This window comes from Alexandromys fortis, unplaced genomic scaffold (assembly GCF_014885135.2).
Source record: "Alexandromys fortis isolate MF-2015 unplaced genomic scaffold, M_Fortis_MF-2015_v1.1 scaffold_266, whole genome shotgun sequence".
NCBI lineage: Eukaryota > Metazoa > Chordata > Mammalia > Rodentia > Cricetidae > Alexandromys > Alexandromys fortis.
The window spans coordinates 1,479,104-1,495,753 of NW_026068155.1; the positions used below are offsets into that span (position 1 = coordinate 1,479,104).

The following is a 16,650-nucleotide window of genomic DNA, read 5'->3' on the forward strand; positions in this document are numbered from 1 at the left end:
GTTTTGTCATCTTGGAATGTGACAAATAGTTTTTGCTTTGGCTACTTCACAGGGTTGTAGTGAGGATCAGATGAGATCATAGATATAAAAATACTTCAAGAGCCATAAAGAACCATATATTAGAGGTTGCTGCTCTTGGGAGTACAGCTTGTCTCTTTGATATGCCTTTAAAAATATATGGCAGTGTTTATTTTTTATTTGAAGAAGAGGCTCAATTTAAACCCAGAAAGCCTTGTATCCCTAAGCCATACTAATGTCATTTAGGCCAGAGTGACTGCAAGGAACCATTTCCCCAGTTGTTAATGCCCTTTTCAGTGGAAGGACAAGCTATGACAGGCCTCATGCCCTCTCAGATGACAGGCATAAGTTAGGCTATTGAGGAGGAAAAGCAATGAAGGAATAGGAAAAGAACAAGGTCATGCTCACCGTGGATTTGCTTGTACTGCTGGCACATTTCTCATGATGAATTCCTATTCAGTTATCATCTTTTAAGAGTGAAGGAAGCATACAGTGCCTGGCTTGCATTTCAGTATTTGATTACTGGCTGGCTAGGGGAGTTAAAGGCAAAATGTGCGAAATGCAATGTTGTTTACTTTGTGGTAAAGGTAAAGAGTCGTGAATAAATGGTAGCCCACTGTGTTAGGGCTCAAGAAAAACATGTAAGAAAGATCAAGGCTCACACTTCCCTGCTGATTGGATGCAGCAGATTTTCTTCATATTTATAGAAGTAGCTCAGCATGCAGATGGAATGCCAAATAGGTCATGGAAACCTGAGGAATGGGGAATAGATGTCGTGCTGTGGAAAGGGGCCAAAGAAGAAATATCAAGATGTGTAGCTTGGTGAAGAAATGTTTCCTATTTGAAGAAAATGCACGAGAACATCTCATCATTTCTGCTTGTAGTTTGTTTAAATTAGGGATTTTGATACCCAATATATTGCTCCGGTTTCTTACAGCTATTAATTATCTGAATTTATTAAGCAAGTTGAATAGAAAGTGTAATTTTCTACATTACTAGGAATAAAAGCACTGATTCATAATTTAAATATTTTAAAATTTAGCTTCTCAGTGTCTTGTCTTTTTCTTTCCTCCAATTCATTATTATTTCTATTCTGACCATGTGATTTACATTCTTTCCCTGCTGGTTTACTGCTCCAGCTTAGATATGACATCCCTTGTTATATAAGGCTTTTGCAAATTTTCTAAAGTAATAATGAGTTGCTCTGCTCACATTTGTGTTTTTCTATTCATTTCAGTTTAGATAACTCTCATTGTGGACACCTTAATAACTGTATTATAGTGTAGGAAAGAGATTTCTTTGAAAGTTTAACTGGCAGAAGTTGACAAAGGGCACATTTCATAATATTTTACCTATTCACATATGCAAATCTACCTTAACTTTTTAAAATATATGGGATATGACTGATATCTCCAAGTAGGAGAAAGATAAGATTTTGAGTTTTTTAAATTTTAAGGTTTTTCTTTTGTTTTTGAGATTTTGTGATAATTCTTAGAATCATTATATGTTTCATTGGATCTTAGCAAGAGACAAGTGCAGCAAGTAAGTAATAGAGCCAGTATTAGATCTGCCGCTCTCACTTCCCAACCCACTGGCCATCACACATGCTCAAAAGAGAGGCTGGCTGTGGCGGCAGATGCCTCTCGTCAGTCCCCAAACTCGAGACAGATACAGGCAGATCTCAGAGTTTGAGACCAGACAGGTCTACAGAGTAAGTTCCAGAACAGCCAGGGCTATGCGGAGAAACCCTGTCTCAAAAAAAAAAAAAAAAAAAAAAAAAAAAAAAAAAAAAAAAAAAAAAAAAAAAAAAAAAAAAGCCCCCCCCCCACAAAGTTCCAAAGAGACTCTGTATCATTTTGTGCTTATGTACAAGTCAGTTTCTCTTTCTTTGCATCAGAAAGTTTGCAGCTCCCATCTGAGCATGAAATTATAGAGTATTTTCTAACTAATTCCTATTAACTTTTTTTTTTTTTTTAGAAACTAGTGATTTGTAATTAGTTTCAACTGTTTTTCAAATATACAGCTAGAAAGAAAGGTCTTTAAAACTCAAGCACAGACATAGATTTGAAAGAGTGGGTCAGCTGAGAGGTTACTCTCCCTGAGCATCAGCAAGCAGTCACAGATGACACAACTCATTTAAGTGGAATCTTTACTCAACAGTTTCTTAAACTTCAGAATATTCACCATGGAAAACTACTTTTTACTGCCTTGCCTTCTGGTTACTTCATTAATAGGTATTTCAAAATGCCAAAGGCTATAGGGTGAGGAGTGCTACATTTAGAGTCACTATTCACTTCCTTAGGTGGGAGCCGATTGGGATTTTTAAAAACTTACTCTCCAGTATTTGATGAAATAGCTGAAGACGGTTGTCACAATGTACAGGCAATAGAGAATGGAATAAGCTAAGAACTGGAGGAAGAATTTGTAGTTGGAAAATCCAATGCAGTTGTTAACCCTAAAAAAGAAAAGAAAACTAATTTGAAATCAGGACCTATTGACTGAGAACACACTGATAGTTAAGTGGATGAACGAAAGGAGGCACGTGACTCCTGCTGCTTCATTACTTGTTGTGTAGAAACCCAACAGAGATTGAGGCTCCTTAATATAAACAGACTGGAAAAACAAGTTCACACCTCACTAGTTTCCCTTTTTATTTACCAGCAGAGTCACCTGCGCTACCTAATAGCTTTAGAATGGCTCCTGAAACACCCAAGCAAACCTGGATTTTCATTGCTAAATATATGTCTGTCTTAGCTGCACTTTGACACTCTCTTGTTGTAATTAGGTGATTCCACACTGGCTTTTTAGGTCAGACGCACAACTTTTATAGAAGAATCACTGAATTTAACTATCTGTAACATTTCAAAATCAAGTCTTCTAGAAAGAGAAATGAATTGCATGATGGTGAAGAAGAGAAATACTTGTGCCATATTTCATTACTGGCTCAATGGCTAAAGTTAATGGATAGGAGACTATTAGCTTTGAACCTCAGGAACTCACTACCATACCTTTATTGGTATTTTCATCATTGTTTTAAAATGTTATCCTCCCCATAAAAACAAAGTCCAGTGAATTAAGGTAGCAAAAATGGGCATGTTGCAACTGGGCTTAAAGAAGTGGATATGTTAAACAACTTTGACCCTTTTAGAGGATAGAAATGAATCAAAAGAACTTACCATGGGCAGTGATGGTCCATTTTCAAAACGCATCTATTAAGAGGACAAAATACAGTATGATAAAAATGAAGAAATACTTCAAAATTGAACTCAAGTTTTTAGCAGTATTTTTACATAGTTCAGCAAAACTATCTACAGATTTCCACTCTGGCAAGTCCAAAGTTACTGCCTCCTAAACGACTCATGGGATGATCAAGTTCCAGCACCATCCTGGGACTGTGCTTGCAGCAAGTGACAACTCTAGAAGTGTAGTCTTGAAAGGGATAAGGAACTCCAGACTACGGATACAGTGAAAAACTTCAAGATGTCACCTTTAGCTTTGTTTACTTATTTCAATAATAATGCAAGGAAATATAGCCTGTGTCTGAATCAAAGGTAAGCGGAATATGGGTGGAACAGGCACTCAGGAACAAAAGTATGACAGTAATATACACTAACACAAAAAGTGGTTGTTACAAACCTGGAACAATTTGAAAGACAAAATAAAATAATACAATGTTGGTTAGTAACTCAAAATAGAAAATAAATATCTATACCTCTGTATTGATTCAAATGATTGAATAGACAAATAAGTGGGGCAGAAGGGACACATCTCCTTATGCAGATGTATTCCAAATAATTTACGCATATATTTCAAGGAGAGGAGACATAACTCCTTATTACTTTAGTTTGGAGTTATGTAGAGTGACTTTTATCCAAAGAGTACAGTTCAGAAATGAGAGGAGGACAGAATAATCTCACACTGGAAACACCTCACAAACATCAGTTGAGAGAGATGTTCAATATGAACACTGCAGTCAAAAGTCATGTTTATATGTACCCTTAATACCATGTAATGAGATCAGTACATTAGCTCCATGCTCTTTTTCCACATTAGCCCAGTATTAATGATCATGGGAAAAGAATAAACACATTTTAACTGAAGGACAATTTATAAAACATCTGATTCTTAATCCCCCAAACTGTAAAGGTTGTCAAAGCCAAGTAAAATCTGAGAAATCGTCATAGATAAAATGACCTACAGAGTAGATGTGACTAGTTAATGTAATGGGATATGCTGGATGGAATCGTGGAACAGAAAAACAATATTAGGGGGAAAGTGAAGATATCTAAAAAGTATATTCCAGTTATATATAAAGTCACCCAACAGAAACACTCACATACATACAAAATGACATCTGGACAAAGATATTTATATAGCATTGGCTTGAATAGTAAAAGTAAATTACATAGAGTTTCAATAGTAGAACATTTTTATAATTAAGCTATATTACAATACAATACAATGAAAAACAATGTCTTAATATTGGTTTATTAATCTTAGAAATGTATTATACTAATGGAACATAATAATAGGGGAAAGTGAGTGTTAGACATATGAGAACTCTCTTCACAATAAATCTATAAATCTGAAATCATTTACAATGAAATGTTTCTTTTGAAAATGCAGTATTATTTTTCTATCTTTAGACTAGAATGATTATCACCCCTGTGAAAGTGTTTGGCATGTGTTCATTATGTCTCAAAAGAAATGCTCTTATCTAGGCATGGTTACACGTTAGGATCAGTCATTTCGTTGTCTAGGCAACCATCAGTGGCCAGCATCAGCACAGAGAAAGTATAGTTGTCACTTACATAGCACAGACAGAACAGTGATGGCAGCGGTCTGGCTTGATTAGATGGCACCGGTCACAGAACCGCACAGCTATAGGAAATAGAAAGTGGTCAGTATGAGTTCAGGGTCAATAAAAGATCCCACCATTTACTAGTTTGTGGTTATATCTTGTTACACACTGACTACAGATGGCCAAATGTATCTCAAGCTACTAAGCAAAATGTAATAACAGCAAATTGTGGCATTTAAATTTTTTGTTTGTTGGACCAGTATTAAGAGAACTTTAAGGGACGAAAGAAGGGAGAAAAGTTTCATCTTTGGATAAGTGACAAAAAGTTTTGTATTGTAAACTAACTACTATCAACTGTTTTATGATTTGGGAACTCATTTAGTCTGTTTATTTCAACTTTCCTCCCTGAAAATAAGAATTTATCTCCTATTTCCAGAGGTTAGATTGTATAAGATAGATACAATTCCTACAGCATGATAAAGAATGTGGTTCTCAAAATAACAATTTGGAGAACAAAAGAGACATTTTATCTAGGACAATTTGTTGAACTCCCCATTTTGCAGATAAAGAAATGGAAACCTGTGCCACATAAAGTGCCATGATCAAGGCCATGTCACAGCAAATGAATGGCAGGGCTCTAATCTATGCAGTTGTTCTTCTGACTTCTTAGTTTTGGGTTCTATTCATACACACACACACACACACACACACACACACACACACACACACACACACAAACGACTCCCTAAGTGATGGAATGTTACCTGAAAGTACAAAATAAACCCTTTCCTCTCCAGGAATATATATATATATATATATATACACACACACACATATGTGTGTATGAGTGTTTGTGTGTGTTTATGAATCTTCCTCCTTCCTTCCTTCCTTCCTTCCTTCCTTCCTTCCTTCCTTTCTTTCTTTCTTTCTTTCTTTCTTTCTTTCTTTCTTTCCCAATTAAAGGCATTTATTATTTTTTCTCAGTTTTCTCCACATTTACTGTTAGATTATTGCTATGTATAACTGCACAATGCTGTTATTTTTGTCTAAAACCTGAAGGTACAGATAATTTGAGAAATATAACAATTCTATCTAAAGTATACATTGGACACATATAAACGAGTTAACACAATAGGCTGCAAATTCAGCAGAGCCCTGTGTTCATTTCTGCTAATGAGTGTTTGTGTGCATGTATATGAGAGGGGGGAGGGAGGGAGGAAGGAAAAGACAGGGAGAGAACGAGCATATCATGTCTCAATATATGCCTGCAATAGTTCTGTAATTGATCATCTGCCCTTCATTGTTGCTGCCATACAGTACTTAATATACAGAGCTGCTAGATGATTCATTAAAAAGTAAATCAAACATATTATTATCCACTTGACATTCAGTGAGTTTCCAACATGCTAGGAATAAAATCCAAATTCTGTGTCAGAGCTTGGGGCCTCTGCCTAAATTTTCAAATGTCCTTTGTACCACTGTCTATTCTCTATGCTCCAGTGTCATTGACTACCTCTCTGTCCTTCTAAAACTGCAACCTTCTGCCTATCTCGTGGCCTTTACAGTTCTTTATGTCCTTAGTGATCATCTCTCTATGCTCTTTGATCAATGGCTTGATGGCTAGTTTTTTCGTAAGACAAACACTTTATTTTTCTTTTCTTAGAAAAGAAAATAAACTATCTTTTTTCATTTTATTTACCAAACCCAGTTCCCACTCCTTTCCCTCCTCCTATTCCCTCCACCTAGTCCCACATTCCCCATCCACTCCTCAGAGAAGGTAAGACACATTGCTTTGGGGAAGGTCTAAGGCCCTCCCTAGGCTGAGCAAGGTATCTACCCAAAGAGAATAGGTTCCCAAAAAGCCAGTACAAGCAGTAGGGATAAATCCTGGTGTCACTGTCAGTGTCCCTGCAGTCTGCTCCAGCCATGCAACTGTCACCCACATTCAGAGGGACTAGTTTGGACCTATGCTGGTTCCTTCCTTGTCTGGCTGGAGTTGGTGAATGGTGTGAGAGAATTGTCTGTATTCTGTCAATCATATTTTAAATAAATGCTGATTGGTCAGGCAGAAGTATAGGTGGGTCAACCAGACAGGAAGTAGAGGTGGGACAATGAGAACAGGAGAATTCTAGGAAGGAGGAAGCCCATTCCTCCTTCTGCCCAAACCACCTAAGAAGCAGGATGTGATCTACCCCGCTGAAAAAGGTACTGAGCCATGTGGCTAACATAGATAAGAACAATGGGTTGATATAAGTTACAAGAGTTAATAAGAAGAAGCCTGAGCTAATGGGCCAATCACTTTATAATCAATGCAGACTCTCTGTGTGATTTTCTTTGGGGCTTATCAGCTGTGGGAACTGGACAAGACAGAAACCCAAACAAGCCCAGTCCTCGTGTTACAGGTGAACTTTCATTAGCTCAGGAGAGCTAATTAGTGGGAGAGCGTTAGATTGATGACTAGTTTTATTTGACAACTTAGTTAGTTTGCTGGTTAGTTTCTGCCAGCTTGATACAAATAGGAATCAACTGGAAGAGGGAACCTGAACTGAAGAATGACTTCCATCAGAATGGCCTGTGGGCATGTCTGTGGAGTATTTTCTTGATTGATCATGGATGCATTAGGGCCCAGCTATCTGTAGATAGTGCCATCCTTGGGCAAGTGGTCCTGGGTTATAAAGAAAATTAGCTGAGCAAGCCATGGAGAACAATCCAGTGAGCAGCATTTTTCCAAGATCTCTGCCTCTGTTCCTGCTTTGAGTTTGTGCTTTCTTTCCTTGGTGATGAAATGATATTTGTATTGTAAGATGAAATCAACCCTTTCCTCTTCAAGTTGCCTCTGAGAAATGTTTTATCTTAGCAACAGTGAAAACAGCTGGGTGTTTCTGCTTGTTCCTGGTGTTTGCATTCCTGCTTTGAGTCACTGCCTTGACTCCCTAAGTGATGGAATATTACCTAGAAGTGTAAGATGAAACCCTTTCCTTTCCAGGTAGCTTTTGGTCAGTGTTTTATCACAGCAACAGAGAAATGAACCAAGACAATTGGGTACCCACTATGTGGATATGTTTTATATCTGTATGTCAATGGGGATGTTTCCAGAGGAAATGGCCTTTGAATTGGTAGACTCAGGAAAGCAGATCATCTGCAGTGTGGGTTGGCTTCCTTCAACCGAAAGAGGAATTTAATAGAAAAAAAGGGGGGCTGAGAAAGGGAGAATCTGCTCTCTTCCTGCCTGCATTAGTGGGGACATTAAGCTTCTGCTTCTCTTTGACTAGATCTTATGCAATTTGGATTCCTTTTCTCCAGGTCTTCAGAAATTAACTGAAAATTGCACCATCAATCTGCTGATTCTCAAGGTTTTGAATTTAGCCTAGAATGTACTATCTTGGTTTTCCTCAGGCTTAGGCCTTTTACCTCAAACTGGAGTTATACCAATACCTTTTTTGGGGACTGCAGCTTTCATATGTTCATAGTGGGAGTTTTCAGCTTTTGTCATTGCCTGAACTAAATACTAAATTTTCATAATAAATTATCTGTATCTCTATCTATCTATCTATCTATCTATCTATCTATCTATCTATCCATCTATCTATTATCTAGTTACCTCTCTACCTTATCTAATCTACTGGTTATCTTTCTTCAGAGTGCCAGCAACATAGCTTTTGGTACTGAAATTGAGTCTAGAGAAAAAATTTAAATGATGTTTTTTGATCTGTCTCCAGTTTGACTTTCTGAACATGGATTGCTTGTGTTATTCAAATTAAATTTTTAAAAGTTGATTTAATTAAATTAAACTAATTACTACACTTTAGTATTAAAGAACATACTGGTAATCCATGCCATGCTCTAACAGGACAGTGTGTAAAGTATCTCCAATAAATGCTATCAATAACCACAAGATGCAAGGAGATAGGTGACTGTATATTTGTTTTGGAACATTTTAAGAAAACTAACAAAATAATGAGGTTGGCTTGCTGTTCCTAACAGTGCTGGAAAAGTAATAAAAAGAAAAGAATGAGATATGGGTTTCAAATTTCCTGCACAAGAACTGTGTAAATGACCGTAAGTGACTGTGCTTCTCCTGAAGGAGATGCTTATCTCAAAGCCACAGGACAGGCATCAGTGAAAATCAAATACAGAATTTCATCTTGAAACCACTTAAATTACAATGCAAGTTGAACTCCTGGTCTTGTAGGATGTTTACTGTTAAACTGGGGGCACTGCCTGTGGAACAGTAGGACTCTATAAGAAGACCCAGTGAAGCCAGGGATATCAAGATTCTGTTGACTGCTTCTTACCAGAGGAAGATGCCTCCCTAATACCAGTGGAAACCAGCATCTTCATTATCAATGGCATTAGCTTTTCCATCCCTGAATGAAGGGGTGTGCTAGGAAACTGTGGCCACCATACAATACAATGCTGATTCTCTCCAGGACCCTCTCTTCTCTGATTCTAGATCTACAATTAGACCAAAGGATCAGCATGCACATAAAGGTGATGTGCACAGTATGACCCATGAGGATGTACAATATATTTGAAAAGAACTACTCGAGTTTTATAATATAAACATATAAATCCAAAGAAAATGTGTGGGAGCAGATATTAAGAATATAGGACAATTCTGGAAGGAATATTAAATTAGATTAAATATGAATTTAATACAGTATAAACCTTAGCAAGTAGCCTGGCTCTTGAAAAGTTCCAAGGAGTCCATAGGGATGACCTCAGCTAGGACCCTGGGCAGTAGACAAGAGGGTGCCTTAACTGGCCTTACCCTATAGTCAGACTGATAAATATTTTAAATATCACCATGGAACCTTCACCTAGCAACTGATGGAGGCAGAGTCAGAGACCCACAGCAGAGCCCTGGGCTGAGCTCCCAAAGTCTAGTTGAAGAATTGGAAGAATGAGAATATGAGCAAAGAGGTCAGGAACACGATGGTTGGCACACCCACTGAAACAGCTTACCTGAGGTAATGGGAGCTCACCAACTTTGGTCAGACAAAGAAGGAACCAGCATAGGACCAAAAGTTTCCCAATGCACAAAAATGATAAATACTTAAGAAGAAAATTCTAGTTACTCTGATTTAGTATTGCACACTGTATATTTGTTCCAAATACCACATTGTATCCCATAAATATGACCAATTAGTCTCTCTTGATAATAAAAAGAATAAGACATGTTAGAAATTAAACAAAATATATCTCTGAGTATAATTTACCACATATGCATCTAGTTCAAATCCTCTGTTTTTATCATATTTTCTATACTACTACTTAAAATTATCAAGTTTTCTATGTGGTTTTGATAAAAATTTCCACACCCAACCAATGTCTCTACCTACCCATAATCTAGCCAGCTGAGTTCATCTGATCCATTCCTCCACATACTCCAACCACCAAATGAAGCTTGAGTCCCACACCTAGTAGCCAATCTGGCTTGTGCCATCCCCAACCTCCAGGCTCTGGCCAGGATCTGTGTCATCTACTATGAACCTACAAACCCTTTATGTACCCATCTAGTATTTCCTCCCAGCCAGGCCCTGCAAAACATGCAGCAGGGTCTAGACAGGTGAGTTTGCCTGATCCTCCCCACATCCTCAGATCTAGTCTAAGCCCCACATCCAGTGTCTAGGCCTATTTATGACAGTCCCGATCTACAAACCATAGGCCCCAAGAACAACATGCAGCCTTTCTTCCCAGTCATGTGCTGCAATCTTCTGCCAGAAACTAGTCGGGTGAATCTACCTGATCACTCCCTCCAAATACCCCTCTCAAATCCCTAGAACAGATGAGGGAGAAGAATCCAAAGTCAACAGCATAGAAAGATCTTCAATAAGGTCATAGAAGAAAAATTCCTGAAACAAAAAAAAAACCCAAACCAAACATATTCATACAGATACAAGAAGTACACAGAACACCAAATTAAGACCAGAAAGAATAATTAAAATGATGTGGGAGTCCCCTCTGTGTGCTATGATTACCATTAATGAATAAAGAAACTGCCTTGGCCTATTGATAGGGCAGAACTTAGGTAGGCAGGAAGGACTGGACTGAATGCTGGGAGAAAGAAGGGCAAAGTCAGAAAGACGCCATAGATATGCCACTGGAGATAGACATGCTAAAGCTTTGCTGGTAGGCCATGACCTTGTGGTGATATACAGATTAATAGAAATGGGTTAAGATATAAGAGTTAGCCAATAAAAAGCTAGAGCTAATGTGCCAAGCAGTGATTTAATTAATTTAGTTTCTGTGTGGTTATTTTGGGGCTAAGATAGCCGGGCAGCCGGGACAAACAAGCAGTCTCCCTGAAACAATTGGTGTGCATGTGGCCAACTAAATCCACATAAAACCTGAGAGGGCTTGAAAAGGGAGTTTTAGATTAAAAAAAAACACAGAGTTTAACACAGCTTACTGCTGTTTGCTGGTGGCAGGCTGCAGCTCCTTTAAGAGAGGTTTTCCTGATTCAGCCCTAACAGAAAAAATGCCATGTGTTTTAAAATGTGGCTTCCTGAGCCATGCTGCCAGCACAAACTCTGGCTATGGAGCATTTGAATGGCATTTGTGGGCTCAGGTGTTTGTGTGCCCAACTCAGGGTTAGGAGGAAAGTAGCTGAGACCATGGCCACGGATTGGCGTTCCCTGCCTGAGTAGACAGTGGGATCAGGACTACTAGGCTTACACAGGTAGGAGGGCATGGCAGATTCTTGCTGCCATACAGAGAGATGTTTCCAGGCTGCACAATGCTCTGCATGGCAGATTTGGCTGTTACTCAGATAAAAAGGGTTTGTGTGCTGCATGCTCATTCTCGGGGTTGGACTGCTGAGTGTAGCTCCTGCCTGGTTGCTCCAGAGCTGACAGTGGTGATGCTTCCACCATTTTAAAACTAGAGAGAGGCAGAGCCAGCATGCAGAGCAGCTGCAATCAAGCTGCTTAGCATTTTAAAAGCTCTTAAAGACAGTAGAGAATCACAGATAATGCAATAAGGACAGACTCAAACATAAAAGAACTCTAAATGGGTCACAGTGTTGGATAAATGTATGCAGGCTTAGGAGAGAGAAGAAAAAGAGTACAGAGAGTTATAAAAAGAAGTAAATGGTTTATAAAAAAACAGTCTTTGAAGAGACAGACTACAGATAGTCATAGATTAAAAGGAGTAAAAAAAATAAGCCACATAAAAATGGAAAATTCACAGTCTGGATTATGTATATTATTGTGTTATCTTTGAATTTTTTTACTGTGAATAAGCTAAGTACAGAGAGACATATCATTGCATGGGCTGCTAAACTAAACCAATGTGTATATTTTAAAGGTATCTTGACTTCAGAATTTGGTTCTAAGGATATGTTGCTTTGGAAAAGAGATTCTTTTGTTTCCACAGAAGATGAGAACCTATGGATCGCTTCCAGACCAATATGGTTTGATGAAACAAGATCTCCCGAAAGGTTGCTGTGAAAACATCCACAAAGAAAATATTTCACCAAATAAACAGCAAGAAGCAGCTTGGAGAGAAATAACTACACCCATATTCCCAAATATTGTTTATAAATGCCTGTTTACATTTAAAGGGGATATGCTATAGAGATGGATACTTTGCATTGGTATGGATCTTGGTTTATTTATATAAGTTTAATGTGAATTTTGTTATATGTATAATTGTGCTCTTGATTAAGGTATTGTGTTTGTATAGCTCATTTAATACTGTAATGTATAATTAATAAATATAGGTTAATATATAATCATCTATAATAGTCAAGCTTGTAGTCATGTTAGATTTTTCTCTATGTATAGAGATATATTTCAGTTAGATAGGTATTCTTCAAATCTTTCAGAAACCTTCAGAATATGGCATTTTAAATGTTTTAATAACTTAGGATTTCATGACAATGAGACACATCTGCTCCAGGCAGCACTAGGTACTTCAAGAGGAAGATGGGCATTGAAGAGGCTCCTTATGGAGTTTGCTAGCCATTTGGGCAAGAAACTGCTCTTGCCTGAACTGTTTGACTGGACATGCAGGACCCACAGACAAATGACTGCTCAACTTGTCTAAGGGTGAGATGGTTCTTTGGGGTTCCTACTTCATAAAAGACTCTACTAGACATTCTGCAGGATACAAAAGAAGGTGACTGGCAAACTGCCAATATAGGCAGAACTATCTTTGAAATTTCCTGCTTCATGAAAAAGCCTGCTGGATACTGTGGGTCAGAAGGCTGAAGATGAATGCCCCAATGGTACAGAAGAACTTTGGGCAGTGTGATGTCTCTATCAATCTAGAGTTTTGGAAGTTGTTTACAATGTACTTTCTGTTTACTTAGGTAATATATCCTTCTGGAGTCTTTGGTGGAGTTGAAGAATAGAAAGATATTTATAGTTATAGTTTTCCTTAATTATGATAAAAGATAAAGTAGGTATAAATATTGTAACTGTAATTCTTGCTTGATACCTGTTTTGTTATATGTAATTTTACTATGTTAAAGTTAAAACCTTCCTTTATTACTTAAACAGAAAAGGGGAGGTGAACTGAGAGTTCCCTCTGTATGCTGTGATTACCATTAATGAATAAAAAAAAACTGCCTTGGCCTATTGATAGGGCGGAACTTAGGTAGGTGGGGAGAACAGGACTGAATGTTGGGAGAAAGAAGGGTGGGGTCAGAGAGATGTGTTGGAGCCGCTGCCAGAGTCAGATGTGCCAGAACTTTGCTGGTAGACCACATCCTTGTGGTGATATACAGATTAACAGAAATGGATTAAATTAAGATATAAGAGTTAGCCAATAAGAAGCTAGAGCTAATGAGCCAAGCAGTGATTTAATTAATACAGTTTCTGTGTGGTTATTTCAGGGCTAGGCTAGCTGGGTGGCTGGGATGAACAAGTGTCCTCCCTCCAACATTAAAATACTAAGTATACAGAAGAAAGAATTTCAAAACTATAAGAGATAAGACATGTAACATGTAAAGGAAACCCATGAGAACAATAGCTTATTTCTCCATGGAAACTCTGAAAGCCAAAAGTGCCTGGAGCAATGCATTCTAAGTTCTAAAGGAGCATGACTACCAACCTAGACTGTTGTAACTAAAAAAATTATCTTTCATAGTTGAAGGAAAAAAGCAAAACTTCATATGATACAAAGAGCTGTAAAACTTTTTATAACCAGCAGACCAACGCTAAATACAGGGAGCAGTACTTCAGCTGAAAAACAAACATAGCCAAGAGACTGTAGAAAGAAAACAAATGAAGCTGTAATTACTGAAACATGAAGGACCACCGAGAACACAAATAGCAACAAGAAAGAAACAAAAACACAATGGCTGCAATCAACACACATCTTTCAATAAAATCTTTAAATATCAATGCCCTCAATTTTCTCATCAAAAGACACATGCTGGCTGAATGGGTCAAAAAACAAAATCTTCCTTTTGTTTTTAAGAAACTCATGGTAGTTTTAAAGATAGGTACCAATGTAGAGGGAAATGATGGACAAAAGTACTTCAATCAAATAGGACCAGGAAGCAAGCACACATTGCATCCTAATATCTAACAAAATAGACTTTCAACTAAAACTAATCAGAAGTTATAAAAAGGGATCTCATTTTAATCAAATGAACAATTAAACAAGAAGCTATTACTATCTTAAGTACATATCCAACAGATTCTACTACACCTAATTTCATTAAAAAATACTACTGAAACTAAAGACACAGACTAACATCAGTTCATTAATTGTAGGTGATTTCAATGCCCTATTTTTTCCAATACACATGTCATCTGGACAAAAAATAAACAGAGAAACATCAGAATTAGTTGGCCTCATACATTAAATGGACTTAACAGACATCTACACAAACACCAGAGGATACATAGTCTACTCAGCATCCCATGGAAACCCCTCTATAACAGACCACATCACAAACCACATAACAAATCCTAACGAGTTCAGAAACACTAAAAAAACTTCATGTATATCTTACCATGATACAATAAAACTTAAAATTAACAGCAAATTCTAGTAAATACACAAACTTATGGATATTAAACAACTCATTACTGAATGAGTGGGTCAATCGAGAAATAAAAAAAATTTTCTTGGAACTAAATGAAAATGAAAACACAACACAAAAACATCTGAGATGTTTCACAAGTAACCGTAAAATGGAAATTTATAGCTTTAAGTGCCTACATCGAAAAATCTTCATAAAAATAAACCCCAATTTAAAAAATAAGAAAGAGCAGAAGTAAATAACTTACTGATATAACTCACAAATTTGGAAAAACAAGAACAAATCAAACCCAAACCCAGTCTATGGATAAATAATAAAAATCACAGCAGAAACTAATAAAATAAAAGCAAAAAATTTAGAAAGAATCAATGAATCTAAGAGCTGATTCTTTGAGAACATAAAAAAGATTGACAGATCCTTGGTCCAACTAAACAAAACAGAGAAATATACAAGCCAAATTAGAAAGAAACAGAAAAATATAAAAAACCCAAATGAATTCAGAATATTATAAAGGAATACCTTAAAATATTTACTCCATTAAGTTAGAAAAATCTTAAAGGGATAAATAAATTTCTTGATTCATCCAAATTATCAAAATTAAATCAAGAAGAGATCAACAACCTATACTAAACAAGGAGATTGAAACAGTAAGCCTTCTGTCATTAAAAAAAAAAAAAGTTCAAACCCATATGGACTACTCACAGGAGAATTCTACCAGACTTTCAAGATCTATAGGCAGTAATTTTTAAATTATTCAAAAAATGGAAACAGAAGGAAACTTCTTTTAGGAAGTTAGTATTTATGTATTACAAAAACTAAGCAAAAGCACCCCCCCAAAAATAAAAACACTCCTACAGGCCAAATTCCCTGATGAATGTAGATTCAAAAAATCATAAATAAAATATTTACAAATAGAATACAGACATACATCAGAGAGATTGCCCACCCTGACCAAGTTGATTTTATCCCCCCGATGAAGGTATGGTATAACATACATAAGTCAATAAATGTGATAAACCACCTAAGTGAACTTAAAAATAAAAATCACATTATTATTTCAATGTATGTCAAAAAAGTCTTTGACAAAGTCTATCATATCTTCATGATAAAAGTCCTAGAGAGAAGAGAACTAGAGGGAACATACATCAGTATAATAAAAAATATGTATGAGAACCAAAGCCAACATAATTCTAATAAGAAGGGAGATCAATACAGAAGGAGAGGGAGGTAAAACTAATATGAAGGACATCTGAAAAAGCCATAAAGAATTATATTATTATTTATCTAACATTACATATAATACATAGAAGTCTCTTTCTATATGTGTGTGTAGAGGGTTTAAATGAAAATTTCCCAACTGGACATATAACGCACCCCTTGAGCCATAGATTGTCTAATAAAAACTTCAAGGCTAAGTATAAGAACCCCTCCTGAGTTGTTGTCAGGGTTGTCCAAGAGACTCTCAAAACATCATAGGCTACAGATCTTGCCATTGTTTGCTTCCCAAAGGTTTAAGGCAAGTCCCTATTGCTGAAGAAGCCATATAGGACTCAGAAGATTCAAACTGGATTTGACCTGAAAGTCTCTGCCTCCTGCATGAAGACCAGCTTCTGGTACCATGCAAGTTTCCAAGGGAAGGAAGCAAACAAGAGTCCTAGCCTACTATAGTATCTATTAACTACAATAATGACTAGCATGGCATAAAACCCTAAGGGTGCAGTAGTGACATGCATACTTTTGCACTAACCAGTAGCTCTCTAATTAGACTTAAGACCTACTCAACAAGAGTGAAATCATACCTAGTACTGAGAACCTATCCACCAACCCAGGGCTA

At 37.0% G+C, this 16,650-nt stretch overlaps 1 protein-coding gene across 1 annotated transcript in view; it reads right to left on the reverse strand.

Moving 5' to 3' along the window:
- The window catches only part of Zdhhc15 (zinc finger DHHC-type palmitoyltransferase 15), a 79,498-nt gene that overhangs the window by 25,775 nt on the left and 37,073 nt on the right, over positions 1 to 16,650 (reverse strand). Inside the window, exons 5-7 of the mRNA XM_050127325.1 lie at positions 4,830 to 4,899; positions 3,195 to 3,227; positions 2,353 to 2,473 (exon numbers count right to left, since the gene is read on the reverse strand). Of these exons, the coding sequence (XP_049983282.1) occupies positions 2,353 to 2,473; positions 3,195 to 3,227; positions 4,830 to 4,899 (224 nt within the window). The remainder of the gene's footprint in view (positions 1 to 2,352; positions 2,474 to 3,194; positions 3,228 to 4,829; positions 4,900 to 16,650) is intronic.